At 38.1% G+C, this 12,702-nt stretch overlaps 1 protein-coding gene across 3 annotated transcripts in view; it reads left to right on the top strand.

Annotated features, from left to right (window-relative positions):
- The window catches only part of LOC122733423 (protein bicaudal D homolog 2-like), a 41,537-nt gene that overhangs the window by 15,285 nt on the left and 13,550 nt on the right, over window positions 1-12,702 (top strand). For 2 of the 3 annotated variants that reach the window (XM_043973803.1, XM_043973802.1), the window contains exon 4: window positions 11,219-11,371. The exons of the other annotated variant lie outside the window; for it this stretch is intronic. In XM_043973803.1, the coding sequence (XP_043829738.1) occupies window positions 11,219-11,371 (153 nt within the window). The remainder of the gene's footprint in view (window positions 1-11,218; window positions 11,372-12,702) is intronic. 3 annotated transcript variants of the gene reach the window in all.

Here is a 12,702-nt window from a genome sequence, read left to right as displayed (position 1 = left end):
ACACACACACACACACGCACACACACACACAGAGTTTGGTATAGAAATTCATTTAAGACTGAGTGTGGTGGACCGCTCCTGCAATCCCTGCTAACCAGGGAGGCTGAAGCTAATGGATCGCTCGAGCTTGAGAATTTTGAGCTGCGGTGGAGCTAAAGCCTATCTGATGTCTACAATCAGTTCAACACCAATGTGGTGAGTCCCAGGGAGTGGAGGGCTACTGGGCTGCTTAAGGAGGGGTGAACCAGCACAAAACTCCTATGCCAGTCAGTAGTGGGATTGGGCCTGTGAGTGGCTGCTATATTTCCAGCCTGGGTGAAATAGGAGACCTAGTCTCAAACACACAAACATTTAACTCAATAAGCAAATAGGAGGAAATAAGTGGGAATAAGAAGTGGATGAACTACAATATGGATTAGTCATAAGGAAAAAAGTAAAAGTCAAAAGGGAAAGGAAAGAAAGGATAAAAACTTGTGATGGTGTATAGACAAGGGGGAGCAGATTGCATCAAGCAAAGGTCACTTAGTTCTGAGTATGCCTTCTTCTTACCACCTTCTTTGTAAAGACTAAGGCAGCATGGGTGGGCTGAGCCAATATAATAAAAATGAAAATTCTACCTGAACTAATCTACTTATTCAGTGACATCCCAATTTAACTACCAAAAATTATTTTATTAAGCTAGAAAAAATATCAGAATTCATTTGAAATAACAAAGGGTCAAGAATATCAAATGAATTAATGGAAAAATGCAAAAGAAGGAGTTCTAGCAGTACCCGATCTTAAACTGATAAGGTGGCAATTATCAAAACTATCTGGTACTGGTTAAGAAATAGAATGGTGGATCAGTAGAATAGAGTAAGTATACATTACATAGTAATAAATAGTAACCTTATGTTTGATAAACGCAGTGGTCTAAGATTTTGGGATAAGAACTCACCATTTGGTAAAAAATGGCTGGGAAAACTGGAAAGTAATTTTGCAGAACTAGGTATAGACCAATATCTTACACTGTTTACCAAGATAAGGTCAAAATGAATACATGACCTAGATGTTTATTTGGGTTTTTTATGCAATCAGAGTTAAGTGACTTGCCCAGGGTCACACAGCTAATAAGTGTCAAGTGTCTGAGGCCAGATTTGAACTCAGGTACTCCTAACTTCAGGGCCAGTGCTCTATCCACTGCTCCACCTAGCTGCCTCCATACATGACCTAGATATAAAGGGAGATGTCATAACTAAATTAGAGGAGCAAGGAACATTTTACCTATCAGATTTATGGATAAGAGAAGAATTTATGAATAAACAAGAGATAGAAAACATGGGATATAAAAGGGATAATTTTGGTTAAAAAAGTTTGTATAAATAAAACCAATGTAGTCAAGATTAGAAGGAAAAGAGAAAATTGGGAAAATATTTTTATAACTGGTTTTTCAGATAAAGGCCTCATATCTCAAATATATAAAGAACTGAGTCAAATTTATAAGAATATGAGTCATTCCCCATTTGATACATGGTCAAAGGATATGAAAAGGCAGTTTTTGGAAGATGAAATCAAAGCTATATGTAGTCATATGAAAAAATGCTCAAAATCATTATTGATTAGAGAAATGCAAATGAAAACAACTTCAAGGTACCATCTTATACCTATCAAGTTGACTAAATGAAAGAGGGGAAAATAATAAATGTTGGAGGAGATGTGGAAAAATTGGGACACATACACTGTTGGTGAAATTGTGAACTGATCCAACCATTTTGGAGAGCAATTGGGAATTGTGCCAAAAGAGTTATAAAGCTGTGCTTACTCTTTGACCCAGAAACACTACTATTAGGTCTGTTTCCCAAAATGATCAGTAAAAAAGGACCCATGTGTTTGAAAATATTTATAGCAGCTTTCTTTTTGGTGGCAAAGAATTAGAAATTGAAGAGATGCCCATCAATTGGGGAATGGCTGAATAAGTTGTGACATATGATGGTGATGGAATACGACTATGCTGTAAGAAGTGGCGAACAGGTTGGTGTTAGAAAAATGTGAAAATGAAAAGTAAAATGAGCAGAAACAAAAGAATATTACATACTGTAACAGCAATATTGTTCAAAGAGTGACTGAATGACTAAACTATTCTGAGTAATATGATCATTCAAATCAACTACGAAGGATTTATGAAGGAAAATGCTATCCACCTCCAGAGAAAGAACTGCTATATGGGAGTGTGTATTGTATGTTTCCATATCCATCTATCTATCAATCTCTATCTGTCTATCTGTCTAATTGTCTATCTATAACAAATGCTGGACTTCTCTAATGTAGGGTGGGGAGGGAGGGAGGGAGACAATTCAGAACTCAAAATGTATGTAACCAAAAAAAAAGAGTAAGACAGGGCCAAGGAAAGAAAAAAAAACCTAAGAATAGGATGGAGGGAAATATACAATTAATCATCATAACTGAACAAGATAAGCTTACCTTGAAAACAGAAAAGAATAGCAGAATGGATTAGAAAGCAAAATCTGCATGTGAAGCATTGATTTACAGTGACTTAAGAGGATGGAGTAAAATCTATTAAGCTTCACCTAAATAAACAAAAATCAGTTATGACAGTCATGATCCTAGACAGGGCAATAGCAAAAATAGACAAGATTAAAAGAGAATTGGAAAAAATATTATGCTCAAGATACATTGGTGATAAGTAAATATCAGCATTTAACATATATGCATCAAATGGTATAGCATCTAAATGCTTCAAAGGAAAAAATAAACAAATTACAGGGAGAAATAGTAAAACCATAATAGTTAGGGATAATTTCTTTAAAGAAAATGACAATAATGAGACAGCATAGAATTAATTTTGTGATGGAATCAAAGCAGTCTTGAGTGGAAAATTTCTTTAAATTCAATTGCTCTAAATTCAAAGGAAAGAACTGAACAAAACTAGAAAAAACAATTAAATACCAAAATCAGAATTCTGAAAATCAGAAATTAATAAAGCTGAGAGCCAAACAAACAAAAAGACCAAAAACCCCATTGAAGGAGCCGGGTTTTTGGGGAAGAAATGTTAGAAACTCTTGTTACCTAACTGGTAATAATACCAATAACTTAAATGAAGAAGACAAATATTTACAAAAATATAAATCACTCAGCTTAAACAGGATAAGAAATAAAACTTAACTCAATGCCCCAAAAAGAAGTTGAACAAGAAATAATTTAGCCCCTGAAGAAAAATGCCAGGACTGCATGCACGTACAAGTGAATTCTGTCAAAGACTAAAAGAACAATTAGTCCTGATATATAAGTTGTTTGCAAAAAAGAAAAAAATCAACAATCTTACCAAAATTCTTCTAGATTGGGAAGAATGAAAAGAGAAAAGGAAAAACTATAGACCTAATGAATATTGACACAAAAATTTTAATTAAAATATTATCAAAGAGGCTACAGCAACACATGAAAAAGATTATACACTATGACTAGGTTGGATTTATGCCAAGGATGCAAGGTTTGGTTCAATATTAGGAAAAAGAATGCTAAAAATTACAGGATGCAGAAAAAAGATTTTTTAACAAAATATAACATTTATTTTTGTTTTTAAAAACCTAGAAAACCACTAACAAGCACAGAAATTAATGGATCTTTCCTTAACATGATAAATATTATATATGTACAACCAAGAGCCAGCATTATACGTAATGGGGATAAACTAGAGGCTTTTTACATAAGATCAGGGTTAAAGCAAGGATGTCCATTGTAAATACTACTAATTGTTATAATGCTAGAAATACTAGCTATAACAATAAGACAAATAAGTTGAAGGAATAAGCACAGGCAGAGAGGAGACAAAGTGATTTGCGTTTCATAGACTTGAGTCAACTATAGAATCAACTAAAATTAATTGAAACAATAACTCAGAAAATTTGCAGTAGGCGAAGTAAATCCAGAAAATCTATCAGCATTTTTGTATATTATGAACAAAACCCAGTGGGATGAGATAGAAAAATTCTATTCTGAATATAGCGTATCAAGTATTTGGGAATCTAACAAGATGTCCCTAGGAACTATATGAATACAACTAATAAATTCTCTTGATAGAAATGGATCTAAGTAACTGGAGAAATGCTCATGCTTATGCCATGCTAATATAATACAAGTGACAATACTACTTAATTTACTTTTTTAGTGCTATACCTAAGAGATGGCTTATATATCCAAAAAGATTAAAGAAAGAATAAAAGAACCCCAAAGTACAAAAGCACCTTCCTTTGTTGACAGAGAGCTAAGGGAATGCTCATTAATTAAGGAATGGATGAATAAATTATGATATATTCATTTAATGAAATATCATTGGAATATAAATGCCCAATGGCAAGGCTTTAGAGAAACCAAATAAGACTGGCAAGAACAATGAAGCAGAGTGAAATGAGCAGATCTAGAACAATCTCTACATTTAACAACATTACAAAGGCAGTTTTGAAATACTTAAGAACTGTGATCAATTAAATGATCAACTATGATTTTGGAGATGAAGCATGCTACCTACCCTTTGGTAGAGAGGTGATGGACCCAAGATGCCAAATGAAACAAATTTTTTAACAAGGCCAGTGTGGGGATGGGGATTTCCCTCTCTCCCCTCCCCCCACCCCCCACAAGAAAAGCAAATGGAAGGAATTTTTGAAGGAATCAGACAAATAACACTGCTTTGAACATCATATGTTGAATTCATTATATACTTAGAAAAGTGAGTTTTATATAAAGAAGATTGTCTGGTTCATGTATAATATTATTCTATAATGTGTCTGGAAATGCTCATTTTATTTGATGGTTGTAAAGTTCAGAATAAAAAAGTCAAAATAGTATAATAAAATGGTATCAGATTAGATTTTTTAAGGCCCTCTCTAGCTCTAAAAATAAAATAAGCTTAAAATGACGAAAACAATAGGTTTGGACATTTAAATAAATTCCCTAGAGAAGGGGCTAAGGTGGAACTTCCAATATTACTGGATGTTATGATATATTATAAACTATTTTCGATTAGGACACTGGGATGGGAGAGTTGTAACTGAACTCCTATCTGGCCTTTTCTACTAGCAAGTCTGTCATATGACTTCCTCACCTGGGAATGATCATGTTATACCCCCTGGGGGGTTATATACTTTAAAAAGATTGATTTTACTTTATCTAGGTGATCAATCAGTTCATGTGTTTAGCATGGATGAGCTTTGTTCCCTATCTAAATGCTCATCATCACTAATTTTTAGGTTCATAACCTTTTAAATGAAAAAAAAATTAAATTCATCACCAAAAAAGAGAATTTCCATGTAGATAGCAGAGCACAAAGAGGATTGTATATGTAAGTGTGGGTCTCAATTTCATATGGCTTGCTTTAAAAAAGTATAAAATAGGGGCAGCTAGGTGGCACAGTGGATGGAGCACCAGCCCTGGAGTCAGGAGTACCTGAGTTCAAATCTGGCCTCAGACACTTAACACTTACTAGCTGTGTGACCCTGGGCAAGTCACTTAACCCCAATTGTCTCACTAAAAAAAAAAAAGTATAAATTTAGTCAGCTAGGTGGTACTGCAGTGGATTAGAGTGCCAGCCCTGGAGTCAAAGAAGACTCATCTTTGTGAGTTCAAATCACACTAGCTGTGTTACCCTCAGTGAGTCACTTTAGCCTATTTGCCTTGTTTCTTCATCTGTAACATGAACTGGAGAAGGAAATGGCAGACCACTCCAGTATCTTTGCCAAGAAAGTCCCAAAGGGGGTCACAGAGAGTTGGACATGACTGAAAACAACTGAACAAGAAAATGTTACTTTCAAAATTTCCTGCTTTTTTGTGCTTCCTTCTGCATTTCCTTCTGTTCTCTGAGCTTTTTAAATGTTTCAATGGCACTTTCTTGGTTATGTTTTTGGCATTACTATTCCTAATTCCAGTCCCCCTCATCCCCCCAGTACCCTCCCAAGTAAGGATCAGGAAAAAACCTTATAACAAATTAGGATAGTCAAGTAAAACATTTATACAGTGATAATGTCCAAAAATGTCTGTCTCTTAATGTACCTTGGGTCCATCACTTCTCTGTCAGGAGGTGGGTAGCATGCATCATAGATCCTCTAGAGAAATGGTTGATCATCAAGCTTCTTAAGTCTTTCATAGTTGTTGGTTTTTTTTTTTTTACAATGTTGTCATCTTTGTGTAGATTGTTTTCCTGTCTCCCCACATTTCATTCTGCATTAGTTTCTACTTCCCAGGATTCTGTGAAATTATCTCATAATTTCTTATGGTATTATATAAAGTAATCAATAAGCATTTATAAAATGCCTACTCTGTGTCAGATACTGTGCTAAGCACTGGGGATACAAAAAAAAGCAAAAGACAATCCTTGCCCTCAAGGAGCTTACAATATAATAGGGAAGACAATTTTCAAATATATATTATATATATTTGTGTATATATATATATATACATATTCGCAAACATATATACAGGATAAATAGGAAATAATTAACAGAGGGAAGGCACTGAAATTGAGGGTTTGAAAAAGGCTTCCTGTACAAGGTGGGATTTAGTTAGGACACCAGGGAAGCCAGTAGGCAGAGATAAAACGGGAAACATTCCAGGCATGAGGAACAGTTGGAGAAAATGCCTGGAGCTGAGAGATGGAGTTTCTTGTCCTTGAAACAGCCAGGAGGCTAGTGTCACTGAATTGAAGAGTATGTGTTGGGGAGTAATGTGTAAGAAGATTGGAGAGGTAGGAGAGGGCTAGGTTATGAAGAGCTTTGAATGCCAAACAGAGGATTTTGAAATTGATCTTGGAGGTGATAGAGGACCACTCGAATTTAGTGGGGGAGGAGTGACATGGTTGGACCTACACTTTAAGAAAATCCCTTTAGTAGCCTAATGGAGGATGAACTGGAGTGAAGAGAGATTTGAGGCAAGCAGACCCAGCCAAAGGCTATTGCAGTAGTCCAGCACAAGGAGATGAGGGCCTGCACCAGGGTGGGGGTAGTATCAGAAGAGAGAAAGGTATATATTTGAAAGATGTTGCAAAGGTGAAATGGACAGGCCTCAATAAAAGCTTGGATCTGGGGTTGGGGGGAGATAGTAAGAAATCCAGGAGGATTCCTAGGCTGTGAGCCTCGGGGATGGGGAGGATGATGTGAACTCCTACAGTAATAGGGAAAGCAGGAAGGGGGAGGGTTTATGGAGAAAGATAATGAATTCCAGTTAGGACAAATTAAGTTTAAGTTGTCTGTTGAACATCCAGTTTGAGATGTCTTAGAGGAAGTTGGAGATGTGAGACTGGAGGTTTTAGCAAAGAGTTTTTAGGTCAGGAAAGGTAGATGTGAGAATCATCAGCATAGAACTGGTTAATTAAGTCCATGGAAGTTGATGAAATCACCAAGTGAAGTAGTATAGATGGAGAAGAGAAGAGGACCCAAGGTAGAATCCTGAGGGATACCCGTGATTAGAGGGAGTGGTCTGGGAAAAAAGATGGAGCAAAGGAGACAGTAAAGTTGTGATTGGGTAGGTAGGAGGAGAACCAGGAGAAAGGAGTGTCCTGAAAACCTGGAGAGAGGGGAATATCAAGGAGTAAAGAGTGTGTGATCCATAGTGTCGAATGATGTAGACGGGTGAAGGAGAATTAGGATTGAGAAAAGGCCACTGCATTTTGTGACTAAGAGATCATTAGTAACCTTAGGAGGGAGCAGTTTTGGTAGAATGGTAAGTTCCAAAGCCAGATTGTAAAGGGTTAAGAAGCGAGTAGGAGAAGAGAAAGTGGAGGCACCTGGTATAGACAGCTTTTTTGAGGAGTTTAGCTATAAAGGGCAAAAGATATATAGGATCATAGTAGGGTTGGAAGGCTCAGTTGAGGGGTTTTTCAGGATGGAGGAGATATAGGCATGTTTGTAGGCAGTAGGAAGGTTGCCAGTAGAGATGGAGAAAGTGAAAATAAGTGATAGAGTGGAAATGACGGAGAGTGCAATCTGTTGAAATTTGAGTTGTTTTTTTTTTTGCAGGGCAATGGGGGTTAAGTGACTTGCCCAGGGTCACACAGCTGGTAAGTGTTGAGTGTCTGAGGCCGGATTTGAACTCAGGTACTCCTGAATCCAGGGCCAGTGCTCTATCCATTGCGCCACCTAGCTACCCCAAGACTTGAGTTGTTAAGGGAGGTATAATATATAGTATAGTAGGATTGCCTAGCAGCAGTGAGGACCCAGTTAAGGTTGTATAACATAAATTTATAGTGGACCCAGTCAGAACACTTTCATGATTTTCCCCACCTTCATTTTCAACAGCATATGTGTAGGTGTGATGGGAATGATCTAAGGCTGAGGCTTGGTTGGGCATAATTGGGGATAAGATAAGGGAGCTAGGGATTAAAGAGAGGAGGAAAGTATAGAGTTTAATTGGTTCACCAAAAGGTCAAGATGGGGAAAAAAGGAGAGAGTGGCTAGTGCAGGGGAGATGCCTTGGGATAGGATTGAGGGGTCAAGGGATTGGAGGTTACAGTGCTGATGAAAAGTAGGGTTTGGCAAGGAAAGGAAGAAAGAGGTGGAAAATGAATAGATTATTATAGTCAGATAAAGGGATTTAAGAATTCTTGAACATGGAGGTAGTACATTTGTGGGTGATGGCAAGATCAGGGGTATGACCATCTTTGTGTGTGACTGAAGTGGAGTGGAGCAGTAGCTCATGGGAAGAGAGTAGGAGTCGGTTGAGGAACTGGGTGGTTGGGGTGTTTCAGGGAGAATCAGTATGTATGTTGAAGTCCCCTAGTGTGAGGGCATAAGTTGTGGAGGAAAAAAATTTGAGCAAGGTACCAAACTTACTGAGGAAGGAAGGGGAGCCTGGGGATCTGTAGGTGATAGCTACCAGGATTTTGATTGGGTGGTAGATTAGAATTTCATGGATGAGGAAACTGAGGCAAACAGGGGTAAGTGATTTGCCCAGAGTCACATAGCTAGTAAGTGTTTTAAGACAGATCTGAACTTACAGAGATGAGTCTTTCTGATTCCAGGCTTGATACTGTACCACCTAGCTGCCCTTAAATGAACTGGAGAAGGAAATAGCAAACCACTCCAGTATCTTTGGGGCAGGTAGGTGGCACCAGGCCTAGAGTCAAGAAGATCTGAGTTCATTAAGACTTACCCCTTTTTCCCCTGACTCATTTATTTTCCTTTCAATTCTTTCCTCCAGAGCTTTTATTTCATTTTTTATCTTGCTTCATTTTTTCCTAGGTATTCATGTAGTCCTTGTAAAAAATCCATTTTTCCCCTTTGATTCTTGGCTTGCAGTTATGGAGGTACTCTCCAAATGGATTTTTAGTCTCTGGATGTGTTATAATTCTTTATAGTTGTCTGTTTTTCTTTAGTTTATTCATCTCTCCAGCTTTAGTTCTTGAATTGTGGCTTTGTGCTGTTGTTCATCTTTCATTCTTTTTTTTTCCTTAGTGAGGCAATTGGGGTTAAGTGACTTGCCCAGGGTCACACAGCTAGTAAGTGTTAAGTGTCTGAGGCCAGATTTGAACTCAGGTACTCCTGACTCTAGGGCTGGTGCTCTATCCACTGCGCCACCTAGCTGCCCCCATCCTTCATTCTTGAAGAGGACCAATGACATCGGGAAGGTGATATCTTGACTTGCAAGTGAGTTAGATATAACTTGCAAGTGAGGCAGAGCTGTGCAAAGTCATCAGCCTCACTCCTCCAGAGTCATTGAAGTCCAGTGGCAAAGACATAAATCAAGATGATGGGTGATGGCCCAGGATGCAGTGGGAGACCTTGGCCTTTTTAAGCTAAGGTCTTTCCCAGGTCTCAGTTTGAATCATTTGAATCACAATATGTTTTATCAAAGCCTGTTTTTCCAGAGCTATATTTCAAGAAATCATAAATGAAACTGCACCAGAGAAAAGAGTTAATTGTCTCAGCTTTTTTGAAAAATTAGTAATAGAATAAAGAAGAAATTAGAGAAATAGAGAAGAAAAAGTCTAGCCTCCAAATCCCAAGATACCTCGAAAAGTATGAACAATCAAAAATTATATTCCTTTGGACAGAACACCCACATATAAGGGGCATGATTCCACATTTCTGCCTCTAATCAGGCAGCCATGTTCGCCAAGAGTCTACCATTTCTTTTTCAGAGACCTTCTTGCTGGAGCTGCCAAGATAAACTAACCACTTGTCTTTAAGAAACCAGCTGTTAAATATTGTGACGACGACGATCAACTATAGAAACCTTAGCTACTCTGATTAATTCAATGAACAATGAACACAACTCCAAAGGACCCATGATGAAAAACACGATCCACCTCCAGTGAGAACTGATGGACTCTGAATGCAGATCGAACCACACTTTTTTAACTTTCTTTTTTCTTTCATGTGTATGTGGTTTTTGGCAACATACCTAGCTAATATGGAAATATGTTTGCATAACTTCACATGCATAATTGATATCATATTGATGATATCTCAATGAGTGGGGGAGGGACAGGAAGGATGGAGAATCTGGAACTCAAAATTTTAAAAAACGAGTGTTTTGACAAACAAAATTTTGTAAATTGAAATTCAGTGACAAAAGGATTTGCTTTTTCCCATTACTAATGGATTCTGTGCCTGAAGCAGGAGAAAGAACTAAGCCCAAGTTATTCTAGTTAAGCTTAAATATATGTAAAGAAGCACTGTGAATTTTAATGATCTAAGAAGTCAGAAGGCAAAAAATGAAAATGAGACCCCTGCCAACTCAAATGGTTTTAATAATCAGTTGACCAGCACTTATTAATTGTTTATGATGTGCCAATCACTATGCTAAGCACTGAGGATGTGAAGAAAAGCAAAAAAAAAAGGCCCTACCTACCCTCAAGGAGCTTACATTCTAACCAGGGAGAAAACATATAAATAAATAGCTACAAATAAATACATACACAGTAGATAGAAGGTCTCTTTAGAAGGAAAGGGTCTAGCACCTGAGAGAAGATTGGGAAAGGCCTCCTTTAAAAGGTGATAAAAAGGGCCGTTAGGTAGTGCAGTGGATAAAGCATTGGCCCTGGATTCAGGAGGACCTGAGTTCAAATCTGGACTCAGACTCTTGACATTGCATTTTTTAATAGATAAGCTTCTGCCTTTTGTGCTTTTGAATCTAATATCTTCTGAAGCATCTCAAAGCTCTCCTGAAGATGGAAGAAGAGAAATGTTCAATCAGATTTGTCCTTTTCGTGATAAAGTTTTTTTTTCCCCAGGAGTGCAAATGTATAGAAACTGAAAAAGCCCTACTGAAAGATGAGGTCAAACAATATAAGATGAAAGAACTGCGTCAGCTACAGGACACTGCAGAATTGAAAGAAGAAAATCTCTCCTTACAGAAGCAAATTTCTTGTTTGAAGGAGACCCAGGTAAGTGGGTCTCAGTTTCCATCCACTGTAGTTACTGGAGGCTCCGAATGGATTTTGGCCATCTTGTTGTTTTCTTCTTGAAAACCCTGAAAAATAGAGAGATAAAACATTTAATAAGTGCCTACTATGTACCAAGCACAATGCTAAGCACCAAGAATACAAATACAGGAAATGGAGACAGTCACTTACATTCTAATTGGAGAAGAGAAAACAAAGGGGAGGTGGAAGGGGAGTGGGGGCAGCTAAGTAGAACCAGGGGCCTGTAGTCAGGGGGTTCTTAGATTACTTACTAGCTGTATGACCCTGGGCAAGTCACTTAACCCCGTTTGCCTCAGTTTTCTCATCTGTAAAATGATTTGGAGAAGCAATTGGAAAACTACTCCAGTATCTCTGTCAAGAAAACCACAAATGAGGTCACAAAGAGTTGCATGCGACTGAAACGACTGAGCTACAACAATGGAAAGGAGGTGGGAGGGGACGGAGTTGTTGAGGCAGTGGAGCATTCTACAGAGTGAGTTGGGCCTGAAGTAAAGTGAACATGGCTGGGGCCCCTCAAGCAATGGGCATCTGAGTCAGGGACTCAGCCATCAGGAGAGCAGCGACCAGTCATTATGTCACTAGAGCAGAGTTGGAGCTAGGTTTTTATGCATCTCATGAAAGATTTGAAAATTGTGCCCTGGGGCATTGCTCTCCCCTGATCACTTAGAGACACCAAGGGAAAACATGACTTTAATGGCAGAAAAAAATCCCTCCTTGCCATGGAAGATGGTATTAGAAGAGGATCCCTCATTGTTGCCTACTGTCCTATCTGTCCTAGACACCTCACCTCTCTGAAACAGGTTCTACTGTAGAACATCCTTCTGACTTGAAGTCTTACTTAGAAATGAATTGTTGAGAAAGGATTTGGATTTTAAGATCTTTGAAATCAGAGGCATCCAGCCTGTTGCTGGTGAGGTGCTCCTGAAGCTTGACGTCTCTGGGCTGGCATGGGTCGTGGCCTTGTTCAGTGGGCTTTTGAATCCCAAGGATAGGAAAGGGTAGTAGCTTCCCCACGAAACCCTTATGTATAATTATTCTGGCTCTGCTTACTTTAGTGTATCAGTTCATATAAGTCTTCCCAAGATTTCTTTCTCATCATTTCTTAGAGTGCAATGACAATATTCCATTGCATTCATATACCATAATTTGTTCAGTTCTTCTCCAGATAATGGATTTTCCATTAGACTCTGAGTTCCTAGAGATCAGGAGTTAGGATTTTGTTGTTTTTTGCCTTTTATTTGAATCCCTGATGCTTAGCATAGTGACTGGAATTGACTGGATTGGACTTGACC

This window comes from Dromiciops gliroides, chromosome X (genome assembly GCF_019393635.1).
Source record: "Dromiciops gliroides isolate mDroGli1 chromosome X, mDroGli1.pri, whole genome shotgun sequence".
NCBI lineage: Eukaryota > Metazoa > Chordata > Mammalia > Microbiotheria > Microbiotheriidae > Dromiciops > Dromiciops gliroides.
Note: the sequence above shows the minus strand (reverse complement) of the source record. Positions and strands in the feature narration are given on the sequence as shown.